Here is a 25,785-nt window from a genome sequence, read left to right on the forward strand (position 1 = left end):
GCAGAGCCTGGTTTTCCAGTCATCTCTGACCCCATTGCCACTGGACCAAGACCGAGCTCTGTCAAGCCCGTGTGGCGGCTGGGTGTGCAACGGCCACCCCACGTTAAAAGAAATTCAAGCCCAGCCAATTTCCACCCTCTAAAATGAAGTTCGGAACCTGGTCTGCATTGGTCTCATAAGAACAGAAGAAATCGGAGCAGGAGTAGGCCATACAGCCCCTCGAGCCTGCTCTGCCATTGAATAAGATCATGGCTGATCCGATCAGGGACTTAGCTCCATTTCCCCGCCCGCTCCCCATAACCCTTCACTTCCTTATCGCTCAAAATCTGTCTATCTCCGCCTTAAATATATTCAATGACCCAGCTTCCACAGCTCTCTGGGGCAGAGAATTCCACAGATTTACGACCCTCTGAGAGAAGAAATTCCTTCTCGTCTCAGTTTTAAATGAGCAACCCCTTATTCTATGCCCCCTAGTTCTAGATTCCCCCACAATTAGAACATAAGAATTAGGAACAGGAGTAGGCCATCTAGCCCCTCGAGCCTGCTCCGCCAATTGGAAACATCCTCTCTGCATCTACCCTGTCGAGCCCCCTCAGTATCTTCTACGTTTCAATAAGATCACCTCTCATTCTTCTAAACTCCAATGAGTACAGGCCCAATCTGCTCAACCTTTCTTCATAAGGCAACCCCCTCATCTCAGGAATCAACCTGGTGAACCTTCTCTGAACTGTCTCCAATGCAAGTATATCCCTCAGTCATCTTCGAACTCATGTCAACGTGGAAGCAAGTCATCCTCGGCTCCGGGGGACTGCCTCAGAAGAGGAAAAGAAGATGTAGAGAAGGTGTCCCCACTTGTGGGTGAGCCAAAAAACTAGAGGCCATCAGTATAAGACGGCCACCAATAAATCCAATGGGGGAATTCAGGAGAAACTTCTTTACCCACAGAGCTGTGAGAATGTGGAACTCGCTGCCACAGGGAGGGGTTGAGGCGAATAGGTTCGATGGATTTAAGGGGAAACTGGACAAACACGTGAGGGAGAAAGGAATAGAGGGATATGGAGCCAGACTTTCCATAAAGGCCCTCAACCTCCGATTGCCCGCTGAGAAGGATTGTTAACGCTCGGTGAAAAAAGCGGGGCGAGAATTTCCATTTTGAGGGTAAAGGCGTGTAGAAATGGCCGCCCGGCGGAAAGAAAATCGCCTTTGCACGCTCATTTTGGGGCCGTTTTCTCGGCTGGTAAGTGCAAAGTTAGCCAAATGGGTGGTCATTATCGGAATGGACGGTAAGTGCAAAAATTTAGGCCGAGGCTGTGGTTGGGCCTACGGAGGATGGAAAAGCTAAAGAAAAAAAATGATCATTAAATAAAAAACACATACAAAGCGTCCCCAAGACAGTTTTAGGCCTAATTGCAGCTTTTACAGGGCGGGTCTCTCGACGATCTAGACGTCGGCGGTTGAGCCCAAACTTAGGCCCTGGCGATTGTTCTCGCCGTTGGACGCGGGCGGTTTGGTCCCGGCGGGCGACTTCAGGTGTAGGCGATACCCAGGAAGAAACTTACGTGCAAACTCTCGGCAAAAACCAGCTGCGACGCCGAGGAAAATCGGCGACAATGAAGCTGAAAGCCTGGCCCATGGTGTTCCGGTGATGCAATGTAGCACCGCCCAGTGGATTACTGCGCCGCCTAGTGGACCTACTGTGGTATTGCAACTGCTGATGTTGATCCAATTCCACAGGGGCCGAATAGTCCGTTGCTGAGCCGTGAATTCGGTCTAATTTGCATGCAGCATGCCCCCACAAACAGCAATGGGATAAATGAGCCAGTTGGAGAAAACCATCCCTAATACACTGCAGGAAATCCTCCTCCACCGCATTGCTACCAGTTAGGTTAGCCCAGTCAATATGTAGCTTAAAGTCGCTCATGATAACTGCTGTACCTTTATTGCACACGTCCCTAATTTCTTGTTTGATGCTGTCCCCAACCTCACTACTACTATTTGTTGGTCTGTACACAATTCCCACTAGCGTTTTCTGCCCTTTGATATTCTGCAGCTCCAGGCATATTGATTCCACATCATCCAAGCTAATGTCCTTCCTTACTATTGTGTTAATTTCCTCTTTAACCAGCAACGCCACCTCACCTCCTTTTCCTTTCTGTCTATCCTTCCTGAATGTTGAATACCCCTGGCTGTTGAGTTCCCAGCCTTGGTCACCCTGGAGCCATGTGTCCGTAATGCCAATTATATCATATTCGTTAATTGCTGCCTGTGCAGTTAATTCGTCCACCTTATTACGAATGAGGAAGAGAATTTTCGAAGATCAGGCCCTCAAATTTGGCACCAAACTCATGTTCTACAGGGCTGTAAGGATACCCACCCTCCTGTATGGCTCAGAGACGTGGGCCATATACAGCAGACACCTCAAATCGCTGGAGAAATACCACCAACGATGGTAACCAGTTAGCTTCTCAATTGAGCTAAGTAGTTTACAAACAGCTAACAATTACTTTTGCTCTCTTGTGCAACTATCCTTACCCGCGGGCAAGTCTGGTGCAATTAACATTCCTTTCGAAAGTGACTTGAGAATCACCCTCCTGTCTAAGCATGTGGCACACCCTCGCGTGCTGGCATGCAGGTCGGGCCCTCAATTTCCGACCTGCCCGCTCCCCCTGGCACGCCCCTGCCGTCGTGCCTGCCCCACCCAAAACGGCAGCGGGGCTGAGTCTCTCATGGGTCGGTGACACAAAGAGCGTGACGCCGAGAGCGTGACACGCAGAGCATGATACTGAGAGTGTGACACCGAGAGAGTGACACCAATAGCGTGTGATGCCAGGACTGTGACACCCTGGAGTGTGACACCCTGTGTAATATACGCACTGGTGAGCATGCTCACAGGTTTGTAGAGCTGTTGCCTTCGGAGTGGCTTAGCCAGTCATGTGATGTCCACAAGACTGAATAAAACCCCGGCCAGTTGGATTCGGGGGATCCACGGTGGGGCAGCTGGTTGTGAGCCTGGTGGATGAACTGCTAATGTGTCGTGTGATTGTTAAACCTTTGCTAATAAACCAACTAGTTCTTAAAAGCAATGTGTTAAGCAAAGAGCCCATGGAGCAAATACATAACGCCCTGGACCGTGACCACAGCACTGTGACACCCTGGAGTGTGACACTTTTGACTGCGGTGCCTGGAGTATGGTGTTCACTAGACTTTAATACTTATAGTAGATAAATGTGAAGCAGTTGGAGACTAAAATGCTTCCGAGACGTCACAAGACGCTTTTAAAATGTCAGTCCTCCTATGTTACAAATTAAGCTCCATGGAACAACATCCGGCCACAAAGTAAGCACAGATTTCCAAACAGACCAAACCAATTCCTGTTTGTGCAGGATTCCATGTGTAACACAGAAAGGCGAAGTGTTGGTGATACGGGTACAGCGTCTGAAATCCGCCAACCTCGGGACCGAGACCACGATGGTGTAAGGATTTTACCGGGTTTCGAATCTCACTGTTGGCGCTCCTCACCGCCCACCGATCCTCACTGCTCACCGATCCTCACCGCTCACCGATCCTCACCGCCCACCGATCCTCACCGATCCTCACTGCTCACCGATCCTCACTGCTCACCGATCCTCACCACCCACCAATCCTCACCACCCACCAATCCTCACCGCCCACCGATCCTCACCGCTCACCGATCCTCACCGCCCACCGATCCTCACTGCTCACCGATCCTCACCGCCCACCGATCCTCACCGATCCTCACCGCCCACCGATCCTCACTGCTCACCGATCCTCACCGATCCTCACCGCCCACCGATCCTCACTGCTCACCGATCCTCACCGCTCACCGATCCTCACCGCTCACCGATCCTCACCGCCCACCGATCCTCACCGATCCTCACCGCTCACCGATCCTCATTGCTCACCGATCCTCACCGCTCACCGATCCTCACCTCCCACCGATCCTCACCGATCCTCACCGCTCACCGATCCTTATTGCTCACCGATCCTCACCGCCCACCGATCCTCACCACCCACCAATCCTCACCATCCACCAATCCTCACCGCCCACCGATCTTCACCGCCCACCGATCCTCACTGCTCACTGATCCACACCGCTCACCGATCCTCACCGATCCTCACCGCCCACCGATCCTCACCGCTCACCGATCCTCACCGATCCTCACCGCTCACCGATCCTCACCGCTCACCGATCCTCACCGCTCACCGATCCTCACCGATCCTCACCACCCACCGATCCTCACCGCTCACCGATCCTCACCGATCCTCACCACCCACCGATCCTCACTGCTCACCGATCCTCACCGCCCACCGATCCTCACCGCTCACCGATCCTCACCGCTCACCGATCCTCACCGATCCTCACTGCCCACCGATCCTAACCGATCCTCACCGCTCACCGATCCTCACCACTCACCGATCCTCACCGCTCACCGATCCTCACCGCTCACCGATCCTCACCGCTCACCGATCCTCACCACTCACCGATCCTCACCGCCCACCGATCCTCACCGATCCTCACCGCCCACCGATCCTCACCACTCACCGATCCTCACCGCTCACCGATCCTCACCGCTCACCGATCCTCACCACTCACCGATCCTCACCGCTCACCGATCCTCACCGCTCACCGATCCTCACCACTCACCGATCCTCACCGCTCACCGATCCTCACCGCTCACCGATCCTCACCACTCACCGATCCTCACCGCTCACCGATCCTCACCGCCCACCGATCCTCACCGATCCTCACCGCCCACCGATCCTCACCACTCACCGATCCTCACCGCTCACCGATCCTCACCGCTCACCGATCCTCACCGCTCACCGATCCTCACCGATCCTCACTGCCCACCGATCCTCACCGATCCTCACCGCTCACCGATCCTCACCACTCACCGATCCTCACCACTCACCGATCCTCACCACTCACCGATCCTCACCGCTCACCGATCCTCACCACTCACCGATCCCAACCGCTCACCGATCCTCACCGCCCACCGATCCTCACCGATCCTCACTGCCCACCGATCCTCACCGATCCTCACCGCTCACCGATCCTCACCGCTCACCGATCCTCACCGCCCACCGATCCTCACCACCCACCGATCCTCACCACCCACCGATCCTCACCGCTCACCGATCCTCACCGCTCACCGATCCTCACCGCCCACCGATCCTCACCGATCCTCACCGCTCACCGATCCTCACCGCTCACCGATCCTCACCGCCCACCGATCCTCACCGATCCTCACCGCTCACCGATCCTCACCACCCACCGATCCTCACTGCTCACCGATCCTCACCGCTCACCGATCCTCACTGCTCACCGATCCTCACCACCCACCAATCCTCACCACCCACCATTCCTCACCATCCACCAATCCTCACCGCCCACCGATCTTCACCGATCCTCACCACCCACCAATCCTCACTGCTCACCGATCCTCACCGCTCACCGATCCTCACCACCCACCGATCCTCACCACCCACCGATCCTCACCGCTCACCGATCCTCACCGCCCACCGATCCTCACCGATCCTCACCACCCACCGATCCTCACCGCTCACCGATCCTCACCGCTCACCGATCCTCACCGCCCACCGATCCTCGCCGATCCTCACCACCCACCAATCCTCACTGCTCACCGATCCTCACCGCTCACCGATCCTCACCGCTCACCGATCCTCACTGCTCACCGATCCTCACCGCTCACCGATCCTCACCGATCCTCACCGCTCACCGATCCTCACCGATCCTCACCGCTCACCGATCCTCACCGATCCTCACTGCTCACCGATCCTCACCGCTCACCGATCCTCACCGCTCACCGATCCTCACCGATCCTCACCGCTCACCGATCCTCACCGCTCACCGATCCTCACCGATCCTCACCGCCCACCGATCCTCACCGCCCACCGATCCTCACCGCCCACCAATCCTCACCGCTCACCGATCCTCACCGATCCTCACCGCTCACCGATCCTCACCGCCCACCAATCCTCACCGCTCACCGATCCTCACCGCTCACCGATCCTCACCGATCCTCACCGCTCACCGATCCTCACCGCTCACCGATCCTCACCGATCCTCACCGCCCACCGATCCTCACCGCCCACCGATCCTCACCGCCCACCGATCCTCACCGCTCACCGATCCTCACCGCCCACCGATCCTCACCGCTCACCGATCCTCACCGCCCACCGATCCTCGCCGATCCTCACCACCCACCGATTCTCACCGCCCACCGATCCTCACCGCTCACCGATCCTCACCACCAACCGATCCTCGCCGATCCTCACCACCCACCAATCCTCACCGCTCACCGATCCTCACCACCCACCAATCCTCACCGCTCACCGATCCTCACCGCCCACCGATCCTCACCGCCCACCGATCCTCGCCGATCCTCACCACCCACCAATCCTCACTGCTCACCGATCCTCACCGCCCACCGATCCTCACCGCTCACCGATCCTCACCGCCCACCGATCCTCGCCGATCCTCACCGCTCACCGATCCTCACCGCCCACCGATCCTCACCGCTCACCGATCCTCACCGCCCACCGATCCTCGCCGATCCTCACCGCTCACCGATCCTCACCACCCACCGATCCTCACCGCCCACCGATCCTCGCCGATCCTCACCACCCACCGATCCTCACCGCCCACCGATCCTCACTGCTCACCGATCCTCACTGCCCACCGATCCTCACCGCTCACCGATCCTCACTGCTCACCGATCCTCACCGCCCACCGATCCTCACCGCTCACCGATCCTCACCGCCTACCGATCCTCACCGATCCTCACTGCTCACCGATCCTCACCGCTCACCGATCCTCACTGCTCACCAATCCTCACCGCCCACCAATCCTCACTGCTCACCGATCCTCACCGCCCACCGATCCTCACCGCTCACCTATCCTCACCGCCTACCGATCCTCACCGATCCTCACTGCTCACCGATCCTCACCGCCCACCGATCCTCACCGCCCACCGATCCTCACCACCCACCGATCCTCACCGATCCTCACCGATCCTCACCGATCCTCACCGCTCACCGATCCTCACTGCTCACCGATCCTCACCGCCCACCAATCCTCACTGCTCACCGATCCTCACCGCCCACCGATCCTCACTGCTCACCGATCCTCACCGCTCACCGATCCTCACCGCTCACCGATCCTCACCGCTCACCGATCCTCACCGCCCACCGATCCTTACTGCTCACCGATCCTCACCGCTCACCGATCCTCACCGCTCACCGATCCTCACCGATCCTCACCGCCCACCGATCCTCACCGATCCTCACCGCTCACCGATCCTCACTGATCCTCACCGATCCTCACCACCCACCGATCCTCACCGCTCACCGATCCTCACCGCCCACCGATCCTCACCGCTCACCGATCCTCACCGCCCACCGATCCTCACCGCTCACCGATCCTCACCGCTCACCGATCCTCACCGCTCACCGATCCTCACTGATTCTCACCGATCCTCACCACTCACCGATCCTCACCGCCCACCGATCCTCACCGATCCTCACCGCCCACCGATCCTCACCACTCACCGATCCTCACCGCTCACTGATCCTCACCGCTCACCGATCCTCACCACTCACTGATCCTCACCGCTCACCGATCCTCACCGCTCACCGATCCTCACCACTCACCGATCCTCACCGCTCACCGATCCTCACCGCTCACCGATCCTCACCACTCACCGATCCTCACCGCTCACCGATCCTCACCGCTCACCGATCCTCACCACTCACCGATCCTCACCGCTCACCGATCCTCACCGCCCACCGATCCTCACCGATCCTCACCGCCCACCGATCCTCACCACTCACCGATCCTCACCGCTCACCGATCCTCACCGCTCACCGATCCTCACCGATCCTCACTGCCCACCGATCCTCACCGATCCTCACCGCTCACCGATCCTCACCACTCACCGATCCTCACCACTCACCGATCCTCACCACTCACCGATCCTCACCACTCACCGATCCTCACCGCTCACCGATCCTCACCGCCCACCGATCCTCACCGATCCTCACTGCCCACCGATCCTCACCGATCCTCACCGCTCACCGATCCTCACCGCTCACCGATCCTCACCGCTCACCGATCCTCACCGCCCACCGATCCTCACCACCCACCGATCCTCACCACCCACCGATCCTCACCGCTCACCGATCCTCACCGCCCACCGATCCTCACCGCTCACCGATCCTCACCACCCACCGATCCTCACCACCCACCGATCCTCACCGCTCACCGATCCTCACCGCTCACCGATCCTCACCGCCCACCGATCCTCACCGATCCTCACCGCTCACCGATCCTCACCGCTCACCGATCCTCACCGCCCACCGATCCTCACCGATCCTCACCGCTCACCGATCCTCACCACCCACCGATCCTCACTGCTCACCGATCCTCACCGCTCACCGATCCTCACCACCCACCGATCCTCGCCGATCCTCACTGCTCACCGATCCTCACCGCTCACCGATCCTCACCGCCCACCGATCCTCACCGATCCTCACCGCTCACCGATCCTCACCACCCACCGATCCTCACTGCTCACCGATCCTCACCGCTCACCGATCCTCACCACCCACCGATCCTCACCGCTCACCGATCCTCACCGCCCACCGATCCTCACCGCTCACCGATCCTCACCACCCACCGATCCTCACCACCCACCGATCCTCACCGCTCACCGATCCTCACCGCTCACCGATCCTCACCGCCCACCGATCCTCACCGATCCTCACCGCTCACCGATCCTCACCACCCACCGATCCTCACTGCTCACCGATCCTCACCGCTCACCGATCCTCACCACCCACCGATCCTCGCCGATCCTCACTGCTCACCGATCCTCACCGCTCACCGATCCTCACCGCCCACCGATCCTCACCGATCCTCACCGCTCACCGATCCTCACCACCCACCGATCCTCACTGCTCACCGATCCTCACCGCTCACCGATCCTCACCACCCACCGATCCTCACCGATCCTCACCGCTCACCGATCCTCACCACCCACCGATCCTCACTGCTCACCGATCCTCACCGCTCACCGATCCTCACCACCCACCGATCCTCACTGCTCACCGATCCTCACCGCTCACCGATCCTCACCGCCCACCGATCCTCACCGATCCTCACCGCTCACCGATCCTCACCACCCACCGATCCTCACTGCTCACCGATCCTCACCGCACACCGATCCTCACCACCCACCGATCCTCGCCGATCCTCACTGCTCACCGATCCTCACCGCTCACCGATCCTCACCGCCCACCGATCCTCACCGATCCTCACCGCTCACCGATCCTCACCACCCACCGATCCTCACTGCTCACCGATCCTCACCGCTCACCGATCCTCACCGCTCACCGATCCTCACCACCCACCAATCCTCACCACCCACCATTCCTCACCATCCACCAATCCTCACCGCCCACCGATCTTCACCGATCCTCACCACCCACCAATCCTCACTGCTCACCGATCCTCACCGCTCACCGATCCTCACCACCCACCGATCCTCACCGCTCACCGATCCTCACCGCCCACCGATCCTCACCGATCCTCACCGCTCACCGATCCTCACTGCTCACCGATCCTCACCGCCCACCGATCCTCACCGATCCTCACCACCCACCGATCCTCACCGCTCACCGATCCTCACCGCTCACCGATCCTCACCGCCCACCGATCCTCACCGATCCTCACCGCTCACCGATCCTCACCGCCCACCGATCCTCACCACCCACCAATCCTCACTGCTCACCGATCCTCACTGCCCACCGATCCTCACCGCTCACCGATCCTCACCGATCCTCACCGCCCACCGATCCTCACCGCTCACCGATCCTCACCGCCCACCGATCCTCGCCGATCCTCACCACCCACCAATCCTCACTGCTCACCGATCCTCACCGCTCACCGATCCTCACCGCTCACCGATCCTCACCGCTCACCGATCCCCACTGCTCACCGATCCTCACCGCCCACCGATCCTCACCGCTCACCGATCCTCACCGCTCACCGATCCTCACCGATCCTCACCGCTCACCGATCCTCACCGCTCACCGATCCTCACCGATCCTCACCGCCCACCGATCCTCACCGCCCACCGATCCTCACCGCCCACCAATCCTCACCGCTCACCGATCCTCACCGATCCTCACCGCTCACCGATCCTCACCGCCCACCAATCCTCACCGCTCACCGATCCTCACCGCTCACCGATCCTCACCGATCCTCACCGCTCACCGATCCTCACCGCTCACCGATCCTCACCGATCCTCACCGCCCACCGATCCTCACCGCCCACCGATCCTCACCGCCCACCGATCCTCACCGCTCACCGATCCTCACCGCCCACCGATCCTCACCGCTCACCGATCCTCACCGCCCACCGATCCTCACCACCAACCGATCCTCGCCGATCCTCACCACCCACCAATCCTCACCGCCCACCGATCCTCACCGCTCACCGATCCTCACCACCAACCGATCCTCGCCGATCCTCACCACCCACCAATCCTCACCGCTCACCGATCCTCACCACCCACCAATCCTCACCGCTCACCGATCCTCACCGCCCACCGATCCTCACCGCCCACCGATCCTCGCCGATCCTCACCACCCACCAATCCTCACTGCTCACCGATCCTCACCGCCCACCGATCCTCACCGCTCACCGATCCTCACCGCCCACCGATCCTCGCCGATCCTCACCACCCACCGATCCTCACCGCCCACCGATCCTCACCGCCCACCGATCCTCACCACCCACCGATCCTCACCGCCCACCGATCCTCGCCGATCCTCACCACCCACCGATCCTCACCGCCCACCGATCCTCAGTGCTCACCGATCCTCACTGCCCACCGATCCTCACCGCTCACCGATCCTCACTGCTCACCGATCCTCACCGCCCACCGATCCTCACCGCTCACCGATCCTCACCGCCTACCGATCCTCACCGATCCTCACTGCTCACCGATCCTCACCGCCCACCGATCCTCACCACCCACCGATCCTCACCACCCACCGATCCTCACCGATCCTCACCGATCCTCACCGATCCTCACCACCCACCGATCCTCACCGATCCTCACCGCTCACCGATCCTCACTGCTCACCGATCCTCACCGCCCACCAATCCTCACTGCTCACCGATCCTCACCGCCCACCGATCCTCACCGCTCACCTATCCTCACCGCCTACCGATCCTCACCGATCCTCACTGCTCACCGATCCTCACCACTCACCGATCCTCACCGCCCACCGATCCTCACCACCCACCGATCCTCACCGATCCTCACCGATCCTCACCGATCCTCACCGCTCACCGATCCTCACTGCTCACCGATCCTCACCGCCCACCAATCCTCACTGCTCACCGATCCTCACCGCCCACCGATCCTCACTGCTCACCGATCCTCACCGCTCACCGATCCTCACCGCTCACCGATCCTCACCGCTCACCGATCCTCACCGCCCACCGATCCTCACTGCTCACCGATCCTCACCGCTCACCGATCCTCACCGCTCACCGATCCTCACCGCCTACCGATCCTCACCGATCCTCACCGCCCACCGATCCTCACCGATCCTCACCGCTCACCGATCCTCACTGATCCTCACCGATCCTCACCACCCACCGATCCTCACTGCTCACCGATCCTCACCGCCCACCGATCCTCACCGCTCACCGATCCTCACCGCCCACCGATCCTCACCGATCCTCACCGCCCACCGATCCTCACCGCTCACCGATCCTCACCGCTCACCGATCCTCACTGATCCTCACCGATCCTCACCACCCACCGATCCTCACCGCCCACCGATCCTCACCGATCCTCACCGCTCACCGATCCTCACCGCTCACCGATCCTCACCGCTCACCGATCCTCACTGATCCTCACCGATCCTCACCGCTCACCGATCCTCACCGCTCACCGATCCTCACCGCCCACCGATCCTCACTGCTCACCGATCCTCACCGCTCACCGATCCTCACCGCTCACCGATCCTCACCGCCTACCGATCCTCACCGATCCTCACCGCCCACCGATCCTCACTGCTCACCGATCCTCACCGCTCACCGATCCTCACCGCTCACCGATCCTCACCGCTCACCGATCCTCACCGCTCACCGATCCTCACTGATCCTCACCGATCCTCACCACCCACCGATCCTCACCGCTCACCGATCATCACCGCTCACCGATCCTCACCGCCCACCGATCCTCACTGCTCACCGATCCTCACCGCTCACCGATCCTCACCGCTCACCGATCCTCACCGCCTACCGATCCTCACCGATCCTCACCGCCCACCGATCCCCACCGATCCTCACCGCTCACCGATCCTCACCGATCCTCACCACTCACCGATCCTCACCACTCACCGATCCTCACCGCTCACCGATCCTCACCGCCCACCGATCCTCACCGCTCACCGATCCTCACCGATCCTCACCATTCACCGATCCTCACCGCTCACCGATCCTCACCGCCCACCGATCCTCACCATCCACCGATCCTCACCACCCACCGATCCTCACCGCCCACCGATCCTCACCGCCCACCGATCCTCACCGATCCTCACCGCTCACCGATCCTCACCGCTCACCGATCCTCACCGCTCATCGATCCTCACTGCTCACCGATCCTCACCGTTCACCGATCCTCACCGCTCACCGATCCTCACCGCCCACCGATCCTCACCGCTCACCGATCCTCACCGCTCACCGATCCTCACCACCCACCGATCCTCACCGATCCTCACCGCCCACCGATCCTCACCGATCCTCACTGCTCACCGATCCTCACCACCCACCGATCCTCACCGATCCTCACTGCTCACCGATCCTCACCACCCACCGATCCTCACCGATCCTCACTGCTCACCGATCCTCACCACCCACTGATCCTCACCGATCCTCACTGCCCACCGATCCTCACCGATCCTCACCGATCCTCACCGCCCACCGATCCTCACCGATCCTTATCACGCACCAGTTCCCACCGATCCTCACAGCCCGCCAATTCCCACCGATTCTCACCACCTGCGGCCCCCTTGGCACTGCGTTTTTTACCGGATTTTACCAGTTTCCTCGTCCCTCACTGCCCGATGTTGCCACCTTGGCCACCTCAAAAATGTCCAGTTTTCGGACAGCCGGATTCGGGACATTGAACCTGGACTTGTTTCCAAATCCCTACATGGCCTCACCCCACTTCCCTTTCTCTATAACCCCACTCCGTCCCTCCAGCCCTCCGAGACCTCTGCGCTCCTCCAATTCTGGCCTTTTGAGCATTCCCCGATTTCCATCGCTCCACCATCGGTGGCCGTGCCTTCAGCTGCCTGGGCCCCAAGCTCTGGAATTCCCTCCCTAAACCCCTCCGCCTCTCTAAATCTCTCTCCTCCTTTAAGGCACTACCTCTTTGACTAAGCGTTTGATCATCTGCCCCTAATATCAGCTGATGTGGCTCAAAGTTTGTTTGATAATCACTCCTGCGAGGCTCCTTGGGGCATTAAAGGCGCTATATAATTGCAGTTTGTTGTTGTTTAAGGCCGGGTAGAGCGTTTCACCAATTGATTCTTTGAGACGCCGTACACTGTGGGTCTTCTCTTTAAACAGCTCCCACAGGGAGCAGAATGTTCCCGAAGGCGGATCGGGAAGGTTTTTTCGCTGCGCACAGTAAGTTTCTGTTCAGCCTGTTTAACGTTTGGCTCGGAGGCTTTGTCAAACATGTCTCGATAGGTCGGCCTGTGTGCGGCTGCAGGGGCTGGTATCCAGGCACTCAACCGTGTACAGGGGCCACTCCTGTACACAGCCTTGGTCACGGTTCATCCATATAATAATTAGGCTGGAAGGAAGAACAACCCTGAATTCCTTCCAGCCTGTAAGTGTCTGTAAGTGTGTCAATCACACAATTGACGCATAGAAGTTTAAAGCAAGAAAGAACTAACATTTTATGTGCTGCTTTTAACGTCACAAACCATCCCTCGGCATTTTAGCAGATCATAACCAAGCCAAAATTGACATCGAGCCGCACTATTTTTGTTGAAACTATAAATCAAGTGCTCCTCTTACTAAAGGAGGCCACTAAATTTAATCAAATTAAACTTTTAACATTCAAGAATCAAATTAGAGTTTGGTTGCCGAGGGTGATGATGCACTCCAGTCTCTCCGGCGCCCACCTCTCGCAGAAGGCCGCGAGCGTACCGGTGGACACCGTGTGCTCCATCTCCAGGGACACCCTGGCCCGGATGTAACCGCGGAAGAGAGGCAGGCAGTCGGGCTGAACGACCCCCTCGACCGCCCGCTGCCTGGACCGGCTGATGGCCCCCTTGGCCAGGCCCAGGAGCAGGCCCACGAAGAGGCCTTCCGACCTGCCCCGCTCCCCTCCGCACAGGGTGCCCAAAGATCAGGATGACACCGAACCACAAAAGGAAATACTGGGGGAACAGATGGGCAAAAGCTTGGTCAAAAAGGTAGGTTTTAAGGAGCGTCTTCATAGAATCATAGAAATTTACAGCGCAGAATGAGGCCATTTCGGCCCAACGTGTCCGCGCCGGCCGACCAAGAGCCACCCGGCCTAATCCCACTTTCCAGCTCTCGGTCCGTAGCCCTGCAGGTTACGGCACTTCAGGCGCACATCCAGGTACTTTTTAAATGTGGTGAGGGTTTCTGCCTCTACCACCCTTTCAGGCAGTGAGTTCTGCCCCAGACCCCCATCAAATTTCCCCTCACATCCCCTCTAAACCTCCCCTCAATTACTTTAAATCTCTGCCCCCTGGTTGTTGACCCCTCTGCCAAGGGAAACAGGTCCTGCCTACCCACTCTATCCCGGCCCCTCATCATTTTACACACCTCAATCAGATCTCCCCTCAGCCTCCTCTGTTCCAAAGAAAACAGAGCCCAGCCTATCCGATCTTTCCTCATCGCTAAAATTCTCCAGTCCTGGCAACTTCCTGGTAAATCGCCTCTGGCCCCTCTCCAGTGCAGTCACACCTGCCCTGTCTTGAAGGAGGAGAGAGAGGCAGAGAGGTTTAGAGAGGGAGTGCCAGAGCTCGGGGCCCAGGCAGCTGAAGGCACGGCCACCCATGGTGATCGAAATCGGGGCAGCACTAGGGGCCGGAATTGGAGGAGCTCAGAGATCTCGGACCAACTTGAAAGTGCGGGGGAGGGGGCGGGCGGTGAAAGAGAGTGGGGGGCAGTCTTTGTACCTCAGAGTACTTTTTTTGAAGAATCGATTTTGGACTCGTACCCACTCTGAGGAGTCTCTCATCAGTGCAGAAATGAACTTGTCTCCATTCCCTTTCATTAAGTCCCTAGCTCCACTTGGATGTTGGGTTGATGCAGCATTTGAAAGGGCACACCCAGATACGCAAACAAGTTTGATCAAACTGCAACCGGCAATAAAGATACCGGCCTTTGTAATTCACTCTTTGAAACCCTGCCGAGCTTACGTCACATGGAAGTCCTGTTTATTCTTGGGATGTGGGCGTCGCTGGCAAGGCCGGCATTTATTGCCCGTCCCTAATTGCCCCTTGAGAAGGTGGTGGTGAGCCGCCTTCTTGAACCGCTGCAGTCCGTGTGGTGACGGTGCTCCCACAGTGCTGTTAGGGAGGGAGTTCCAGGATTGTGACCCAGCGACGATGAAGGAACGGCCGATATATTTCCAAGTCGGGATGGTGTGTGACTGGGAGGGGGAACGTGGAGATGGTGGTGTTCCCATGCGCCTGCTACCCTTGTCCTTCTAGGGGGTAGAGGTCACGGGTTTGGGAGGTGCTGCCGAAGAAGCCTTGGCGAGTTGCTGCAGTGCATCTTGTCGATGGTGCACACTGCAGCCAGGGGGCGCCGGTGGTGGAGGGAGTGAATGTTTAAGGAAGCACTCTACCAAAGATCCACTCCAACATTTCACAGTCAAAGGCCTTCATCCCCTCTAGCCTGTTCCCGCCAATCAATTAAATCATGGCAGGACTGTATCTTAACTCCATTTTCCTCTGTCACCATCATTGTAGGCGGTCCCTCGAAGTGAGGATGACTTGCTTCCACGCCGAAAAGGGATGAGTTCACAGGTGTGCCAATGAAGGACCTAATATTCCGGATCCCGAACCACATCCTGAAGGGTGGAAGATGCCTGTGGGTGGATTTTTTTAACGTGGGGTGACCGTTGCACACCAGCCACCACACGGGGCTTGACAGAGCGAGGTCTTGGTCCAGTGGCAAGGGTTAACCAGGACGACTGGAGACCAGCTCTGCTGCACGGACCCACATATCGCACAGTGTGGGCTGGGCCCGTGCTGCCCCTGGGCCCTCGCCTCTTCTGGACCCCCGAACTCTCGCCTCTCCCGGGCCCCCGATCACATCTCTCTACGAACTCTCGTCGATGGTCTTGCAGGCTGGGACCACGCCGATTGTCCTCTGTATCCCTTGACACACAGCCTTTTAGGGGAGAGGGTTCCAGTTGTCCACAGCCCTTTGTGTGAACAAGGGCTTCCTGATGTCACTCTGAAACAGCCTGGCTCTAATGTTTAGATGACACCCCTCTGTTCCGGATTCCCGCACCAGAGGCAACTGTTGCTCCATATCTAGCCCGATTGCATCCTTTTAACATTTTCAAAACCGCGGTCTGATCACGCCTCAGTCGGCCAAACTCAAGGGAATACAAGCCAAATGTACGCAACCTATCCTCATCATTTAAGCCCTTTCGGACCGTGTATCATACTGTAAATCTGTACCGCATATACCAAGGCCAATACAGAATACTATAGCACAGAAGGAGGCCACTCGGCTCGTCGAATCTGCGCAGGCTCGAAGAGTGATCCGGTTAGCCCCACTCCCCCCGCTCTTTCCCCCGCAGCCCTGCCATTCGTTTTCTCCGTCAAGCGTCAATACACCCTTCCTGAGTTGCAGTCTCCAGAGCTGAAGGCAGTTACTCCTGATGGAGACAAGACCGTGGCTGTGTACAGCTGAAGATTCACTTCCTCCCCATTCCGAGAAACATAGAAAATAGGTGCAGGAGTAGGCCATTCGGCCCTTCGAGCCTGCACCGCCATTCAATGAGTTCATGGCTGAACATGCAACCTCAGTACCCCATTCCTGCTTTCTCGCCATACCCCTTGATCCCCCGAGTAGTAAGGACTACATCTAACTCCTTTATGAATATATTTAGTGAATTGGCCTCAACAACTTTCTGTGGTAGAGAATTCCACAGGTTCACCATTCTCTGGGTGAATAAGTTTCTCCTCATCTCGGTCCTAAATGGCATACCCCTTATCCTTAGACTGTGACCCCTGGTTCTGGACTTCCCCAACATTGGGAACATTCTTCCTGCATCTTGATGATAAAGGCGGCCATGACAATCAAAGGGAGAGGGGGCATTCAACATAAGTGTTACATATGCAAACCTCACCAACGTGTAAGATTGCCACCAGGGGGCGCACCTGTGGGAGACCTAAGGGTCACCTGTGCACCCTGGGCAAGCGGGAATAAAAGGCAATCCACCAGGCTGCCTCCTCACTTTGGAGTTACATTAAAGAGACCAAGGTCACAATGGTTTGAGCTCACAACAGTCTTGTGGAGTTATTCTGAACATAATAATTGGCGACGAGTTACAAATCACGAACTTTCACGCGGTAATGGCTGCCGTTGGTATTCTTGAGAGATTTGTTGAGGGCAATGATTGGGAACAGTCTTGTGGAGTTATTCTGAACATAATAATAAGAACAGAAGAAACAGGAGCAGGAGTCGGCCATTCGGCCCCTCGAGCCTGCTCCGCCATTCAATAAGATCGTGGCTGATCTGATCATGGACTCAGCTCCACTTTCCTGCCCGCTCCCCATAACCCTTCACTCCTTTATTGCTCAAAAATCTGTCTATCTCCGCCTTAAATATATTCAATGACCCAGCCTCCACAGCTCTCTGGGGCAGAGAATTCCAAAGATTCACAACCCTCAGAGAAGAAATTCCTCCTCATCTCAGTTTTAAATGGGCGACACCTTATTCTGAAACTATGCTCCCTAGTTCTAGATTCCCCCATGAGGGGAAACATCCTCTCTGCATCTATCTTGTCAAGCCACCTCAGAATCTTGCACGTTTCAATAAGACCACCTCTCATTCTTCTAAACTCCAATGAGTTTCGGCCCAATCTGCTCAACCTGCTCATATGACAACCCCCTCATCTCAGGAATCAACTGAGTGAACCTTCTCTGAACTGCCTCCTAAGCAAGTATATTCTTTCGTAGATAAGGAGACCAAAACTGTATTCCAGGTGTGGCCTCACCAATACCCTGTACAGTTGCAGCAGGACTTCTCTGCTTTTATACTCCATCCCCCTTGCAATAAAGGCCAACATTTCATTTGCCTTCCTGATCACTTGCTGTACCTGCATACCAACAATTTTGTGTTTCATGCACAAGGACTCCCAGGTCCCTCTGTACCGCAGGCACTTTGTAGGCTCTCCTCATTGAAATAATTATTTGCATTTTTTAAATTTATCAGACCAACGTGGTTAACCTCACAGTTTCCCACATTATACTCAATCACCGGCTGTTGCGACAAGCGGCCAGCCCAGGGTGGGTGTGACTGGCACGAGTTGCCCCCTACTCTCTCGACGGATGAGGCAAAAACCGGGCTCCCAGCCACCTCCGGGGTACGGGCAATGCCCGAGTGCAGTGCCAAATTGGCACCCGTACAGTAACAAAACAGGACTACAATACGGCTTACAACGGCCCTGTGGTTACCAGGAAGCAACACTCGGCAGGGAGGAATCAAACTAAAAGACAGAGATTGCTGCATAACTAACAGCCCGTTAGCAAACGGGTAACTTTCACAGACATACCTTCTGCTGCATGTTATACATTGATAGGAAAGATAATTCATCACCCCTCCCACCTCCCCAGGGTATAAGAACATAAGAATTAGGAACAGGAGCAGGCCATCTAGCCCCTCGAGCCTGCTCCGCCATTCAATAAGATCATGGCTGATCTGGCCGTGGACTCAGCTCCACTTGCCCGCCCTCTCCCCGTAACCCTAATTCCCTTATTGGTCAAAAATCTATCTATCTGTGACTTGAACACATTCAAAGAGCTAGCCTCAACTGCTTCCTTGGGCAGAGAATTCCACAGATTCACAACCCTCTGGGAGAAGAAATTCCTTCTCAACTCGGTTTTAAATTGGCTCCTCCGTATTTTGAGGCTGTGCCCCCTAGTTCTAGTCTCCCCGACCAGTGGAAACAACCTCTCTGCCTCTATCTTGTCTATCCCTTTCATGATTTTAAATGTTTCTATAAGATCACCCCTCATCCTTCTGAACTCCAACGAGTAAAGACCTAGTCTACTCAATCTATCATCATAAGCTAACCCCCTCATTTCTGGTATCAGCCTAGTGAATCGTCTCTGTACCCCTCCAAAGCTAGTATATCCTTCCTTAAGTAAGGTGACCAAAACTGCACGCAGTACTCCAGGTGCAGCTTTACCAATACCTTATACAGTTGCAGCAGGACCTCCCTGCTTTTGTACTCCATCCCTCTCGCAATGAAGGCCAACATTCCATTCGCCTTCCTGATTACCTGCTGCACCTGCAAACTAACTTTTTGGGATTCATGCACAAGGACCCCCAGGTCCCTCTGCACCGCAGCATGTTGTAATTTCTCCCCATTCAAATAATATTCCCTTTTACTGTTTTTTTCCCCAAGGTGGATGACCTCACACTTTCCGACATTGTATTCCATCTGCCAAACCTTAACCCATTCGCTTAACCTATCCAAATCTCCTTGCAGCCTCTCTGAGTCCTCTACACAACCCGCTTTCCCACTAATCTTAGTGACTTGGATAGGTTAGGTGAGTGGGCAAATGCATGGCAGATGAAGTATAATGTGGATAAATGTGAGGTTATCCACTTTGGTGGTAAAAACAGAGAGACAGACTATTATCTGAATGGTGACAGATTAGGAAAAGGGAAGGTGCAACGAGACCTGGGTGTCATGGTACATCAGTCATTGAAGGTGAGCATGCAGGTACAGCAGGCGGTTAAGAAAGCAAATGGCATGTTGGCCTTCATAGCGAGGGGATTTGAATACAGGGGCAGGGAGGTGTTGCTACAGTTGTACAGGGCCTTGGTGAGGCCACACCTGGAGTATTGTGTACAGTTTTGGTCTCCTAACTTGAGGAAGGACATTCTTGCTATTGAGGGAGTGCAGCGAAGGTTCACCAGACTGATTCCCGGGATGGCGGGACTGACCTATCAAGAAAGATTGGATCAACTGGGCTTGTATTCACTGGAGTTCAGAAGAATGAGAGGGGACCTCATAGAAACGTTTAAAATTCTGACGGGTTTAGACAGGTTAGATGCAGAAAGAATGTTCCCAATGTTGGGGAAGTCCAGAACCAGGGGTCACAGTCTGAGGATAAGGGGTAAGCCATTTAGGACCGAGATGAGGAGAAACTTCTTCACCCAGAGAGTGGTGAACCTGTGGAATTCTCTACCACAGAAAGTAGTTGAGGCCAATTCACTAAATATATTCAAAAGGGAGTTAGATGAAGTCCTTACTACTCGGGGGATCAAGGGTTATGGCGAGAAAGCAGGAAGGGGGTACTGAAGTTTCATGTTCAGCCATGAACTCATTGAATGGCGGTACAGGCTAGAAGGGCTGAATGGCCTGCTCCTGCACCTATTTTCTATGTTTCTATGTTTCTATGTCATCTGCAAATTTTGTTGCACTACACTCTGTCCCCTCTTCCAGGTCATCTATGTATATTGTAAACAGTTGTGGTCCCAGCACCGATCCCTGTGGCACACCACTAACCACCGATTTCCAACCCGAAAAGGACCCATTTATCCCGACTCTCTGCTTTCTGTTCGCCAGCCAATTCTCTATCCATGCTAATACATTTCCTCTGACTCCGCGTACCTCTATCTTCTGCAGTAACCTTTTGTGTGGCACCTTATCGAATGCCTTTTGGAAATCTAAATACACCACATCCATCAGTGCACCTCTATCCAGAGGAGGACAAAGGGTTTGATTAGGGCAGGGAAAATGGAGTACGAGAAGAAGCTTGCAGGGAACATTAAGACGGATTGCAAAAGTTTCTATAGATATGTAAAGAGAAAAAGGTTAGTAAAGACAAACGTAGGTCCCCTGCAGTCAGAATCAGGGGAAGTCATAACGGGGAACAAAGAAATGGCGGACCAATTGAACAAGTACTTTGGTTTGGTATTCACTGAGGAGGACACAAACAACCTTCCGGATATAAAAGGGGTTGGAGGGTCTAGTAAGGAGGAGGAACTGAGGGAAATCCTTATTAGTCGGGAAATTGTGTTGGGGAAATTGATGGGATTGAAGGCCGATAAATCCCCAGGGCCTGATGGACTGCATCCCAGAGTACTTAAGGAGGTGGCCTTGGAAATAGTGGATGCATTGACAGTCATTTTACAACATTCCATTGACTCTGGATCAGTTCCTATGTAGTGGAGGGTAGCCAATGTAACCCCACTTTTTAAAAAAGGAGGGAGAGAGAAAACAGGGAATTATAGACCGTTCAGCCTGACATCGGTAGTGGGTAAAATGATGGAATCAATTATTAAGGATGTCATAGCAGTGCATTTGGAAAGAGGTAATATGATAGGTCCAAGTCAGCATGGATTTGTGAAAGGGAAATCATGCTTGACAAATCTTCTGGAATTTTTTGAGGATGTTTCCAGTAGAGTGGACAAGGGAGAACCAGTTGATGTGGTATATTTGGACTTTCAGAAGGCTTTCGACAAGGTCCCACACAAGAGATTAATGTGCAAAGTTAAAGCACATGGGATTGGGGGTCGTGTGCTGACATGGATTGAGAACTGGTTGTCAGACAGGAAGCAAAGAGTAGGAGTAAATGGGTACTTTTCAGAATGGCAGGCAGTGACTAGTGGGGTACCGCAAGGTTCTGTGCTGGGGCCCCAGCTGTTTACACTGTACATTAATGATTTAGACGAGGGGATTAAATGTAGTATCTCCAAATTTGCGGATGACACTAAGTTGGGTGGCAGTGTGAGCTGCGAGGAGGATGCTATGAGGCTGCAGAGTGACTTGGATAGGTTAGGTGAGTGGGCAAATGCATGGCAGATGAAGTATAATGTGGATAAATGTGAGGTTATCCACTTTGGTGGTAAAAACAGAGAGACAAACTATTATCTGAATGGTGACAGATTAGGAAAAGGGAAGGTGCAAAGAGACCTGGGCGTCATGGTACATCAGTCATTGAAGGTTGGCATGCAGGTACAGCAGGCGCTTAAGAAAGCAAATGGCATGTTGGCCTTCATAGCGAGGGGATTTGAGTACAAGGGCAGGGAGGTGTTGCTACAATTGTACAGGGCCTTGGTGAGGCCACACCTGGAGTATTGTGTACAGTTTTGGTCTCCTAACCTGAGGAAGGACATTCTTGCTATTGAGGGAGTGCAGCGAAGGTTCACCAGACTGATTCCCGGGATGGCGGGACTGACCTATCAAGAAAGACTGGATCAACTGGGCTTGTATTCACTGGAGTTCAGAAGAATGAGAGGGGACCTCATAGAAACGTTTAAAATTCTGACGGGTTTAGACAAGTTAGATGCAGGAAGAATGTTCCCAATGTTGGGGAAGTCCAGAACCAGGGGACACAGTCTAAGGATAAGGGGTAAGCCATTTAGGACCGAGATGAGGAGAAACTTCTTCACCCAGAGAGTGGTGAACCTGTGGAATTCTCTACCACAGAAAGTTGTTGAGGCCAATTCACTAAATATATTCAAAAAGGAGTTAGATGTAGTCCTTACTACTAGGGGAATCAAGGGGTATCGCGAGAAAGCAGGAATGGGGTACTGAAGTTGCATGTTCAGCCATGAACTCATTGAATGGCGGTGCAGGCTAGAAGGGCCGAATGGCCTACTCCCGCACCTATTTTCTATGTTTCTATCGGTACACCTCTATCCACCATGCTCGTTATATCCTCAAAGAATTCCAGTAAATTAGTTAAACATGTAAATTAGTTAAATTAGTATGATTGCACCAAGTTTGCTCCACATAGTAACCCTTTCCTCTCCCACACTGAGCTGCGGAAAGATGAACAAGACTGAAAGTTCAGTACTAAAGATGCTATCATTACACACACTCACACACAGTATAGCCACCACACACACACTTACACACACACACTCACACTCACTTGTACACACACACACACTCACACTCACGTGTACACACACATACTTACACATACACACACACACACGCTCACTTACACACACATACACGCACACACACACGCACACACAGACATACTCACACATACACACATTCACACACAGACACATTCACTTACACACACACTCACTTACACACTCACACACTCACTTATGCACACACACACTTACACAAACACACAAACACACACACTCACACACACAGACACACTCACACACACACACACACCCACTTACACACGCACACACATGCACTCACTCACATACGCTCAAACACTCTCACGCACATCATCCTCATCATCGTAGGCAGTCCCCCGAATCGAGGATGACTTGCTTCCACGGCAAAAAGTTCACAGGTGTTTCAATGAAGAACCAAATATTCCGGATCCCAAACTACATCCTGAAGGGTGGAAGATGCCTGTGGGTGGATTTTTTTAACGTGGGTTGGCCGTTGCACACCAGCCACCACACGGGGCTTGACAGAGCCGGGTCTTGGTCCAGTGGCAAGGGTTAACCAGGACGACTGGAGACCAGCTCTGCTGCACGGACCTAGTGCGCGTACATATCGCACAGTGTGGGCTGGGCCCGTGCTGCCCCTGGGCCCTCGCCTCTTCTGGGCCCCGTACCCTCATTTGGCGCATCTCCGCCACAATTTCTCGCCGCTCCTCCTCCTCGCTCCACTCGCATACACACTCACTCACACACACTCAAACACTCTCATGCACATGCACACACTCGCTTACACACGCACTCTCGCACACACCCACTCACACACACTCAAACACTCTCACGCACACATGCTCAAACATACACTCACCCACACACTTCACACACTTACTCACACACAAGTTCAAACACTCTCACGCGCACACACACACATTTACACACGCTCAAACACACACCCACATGCTGTCGTAAACACATTCGTACACACTAAGTTCACGCAAACATTCATGCACACACACACTCACGCACATTCACATACACACATGCTCACTCACACACGCTCAAACACACACTCACCCACACACACACTCGAACACTCACTCACACATGCTCAAACACACACTCACCCACACACACATTTGAACACTCACTCACACATGCTCAAATACACACTCACCCACACACACACTCGAACACTCACTCACACATGCTCAAACACACACTCACCCACACACACACTCACACACTCACTCACACACGCTCAAACACACAATCACCCACACACACACACCCGCACACACTCACTCACACATGCTCAAACACACACTCACCCACACACACACACCCGCACACACTCACTCACACATGCTCAAACACACACTCACCCACACGCACACACCCGCACACACTCACTCACACATGCTCAAACACACACTCACCAACACTCACACACTCACTCACACATGCTCAAACACACAATCACCCGCACACACTCACTCACACATGCTCAAACACACACTCACCCACACGCACACTCTTGCACACACTCACTCACACATGCTCAAACACACACTCACCCACACGCACACTCTTGCACACACTCACTCACATATGCTCAAACACACAATCACCCACACACACACACCCGCGCACACTCACTCACACATCCTCAAACACACACTCACCCACACGCACACTCCCGTACACACTCACTCACTCACACACGCGCGCACACTCACTCGCTCGCACACATACACGCGCGCGCACACTCACTCGCTCACACACACACACGCGCGCACACACTCACTCGCTCACACATACACACGCGCGCACATACTCACTCGCTCGCGCACACACACACGCGCGCACACACACACTCTCTCACACAGAGACACACACACACACACTCATGGATACATTCACTGACGCACACTCACAGACACACTCACATCTGATGCACACTTACACTTCCCCTCTCCAGGTCGTTCTGTAGCCATTTATCCAGGTTTGTTCTCTGGCTCGCTCCGCCCTCTCCGACCAGCGTGACATAGATGTAGTTGTTGGTTCCCGAGTAGTACGACGTGCCTGTGGCCACTGTGACCCTGTAGGTGAGCATTTCCACACAGTGTGGAGAAGGGCAGCAAAGAGCTCCTGGTCCCAGTACGGGCAGCTCCAGAATGAATCAGCACGGGAGAGGGTGAGGCTAATTCACACACAGCCAGCATTGGATAATATTACTGGGCAAAGCTTCAATTGGCAGGGCTATCAACCATTGGACAGATTCCAGGTTTGATGCGAGCTGCGTACCTGTTGGGACAGGCACTGCTTTGTACTGCAACATGAGACACCCACCACAATTCCTGGATTGGAGGATTAGCCTTCCCCGTTTAAAAGGCCATCTGCCACTCAAAGTGGTGGAAAATTCACTGGGAAGTTGCACAGAATCGAAGAAATTTACCGCACGGAAGGAGGCCATTCGGCCCATCGTGTCCACGCCGGCCGACAAAGAGCCACCCAGCCCAATCCCACTTTCCAGCTCTCGGTCCGTAGCCCT

The 25,785-nt window shown here is 55.0% G+C and overlaps 1 protein-coding gene across 1 annotated transcript in view; it reads right to left on the reverse strand.

Annotated features, from left to right (window-relative positions):
• Positions 1-25,508, reverse strand: part of alox12 (arachidonate 12-lipoxygenase) — a 67,493-nt gene extending 41,985 nt beyond the window's left edge. The window contains exon 1 of the mRNA XM_070863146.1: positions 25,198-25,508. Within this exon, the coding sequence (XP_070719247.1) occupies positions 25,198-25,347 (150 nt within the window). The 5' untranslated portion in view covers positions 25,348-25,508. The remainder of the gene's footprint in view (positions 1-25,197) is intronic.
• Positions 25,509-25,785: the final 277 nt, after the last annotated feature.

The sequence above is a fragment of the Pristiophorus japonicus genome, chromosome 20, assembly GCF_044704955.1.
Source record: "Pristiophorus japonicus isolate sPriJap1 chromosome 20, sPriJap1.hap1, whole genome shotgun sequence".
Lineage (NCBI taxonomy): Eukaryota > Metazoa > Chordata > Chondrichthyes > Pristiophoridae > Pristiophorus > Pristiophorus japonicus.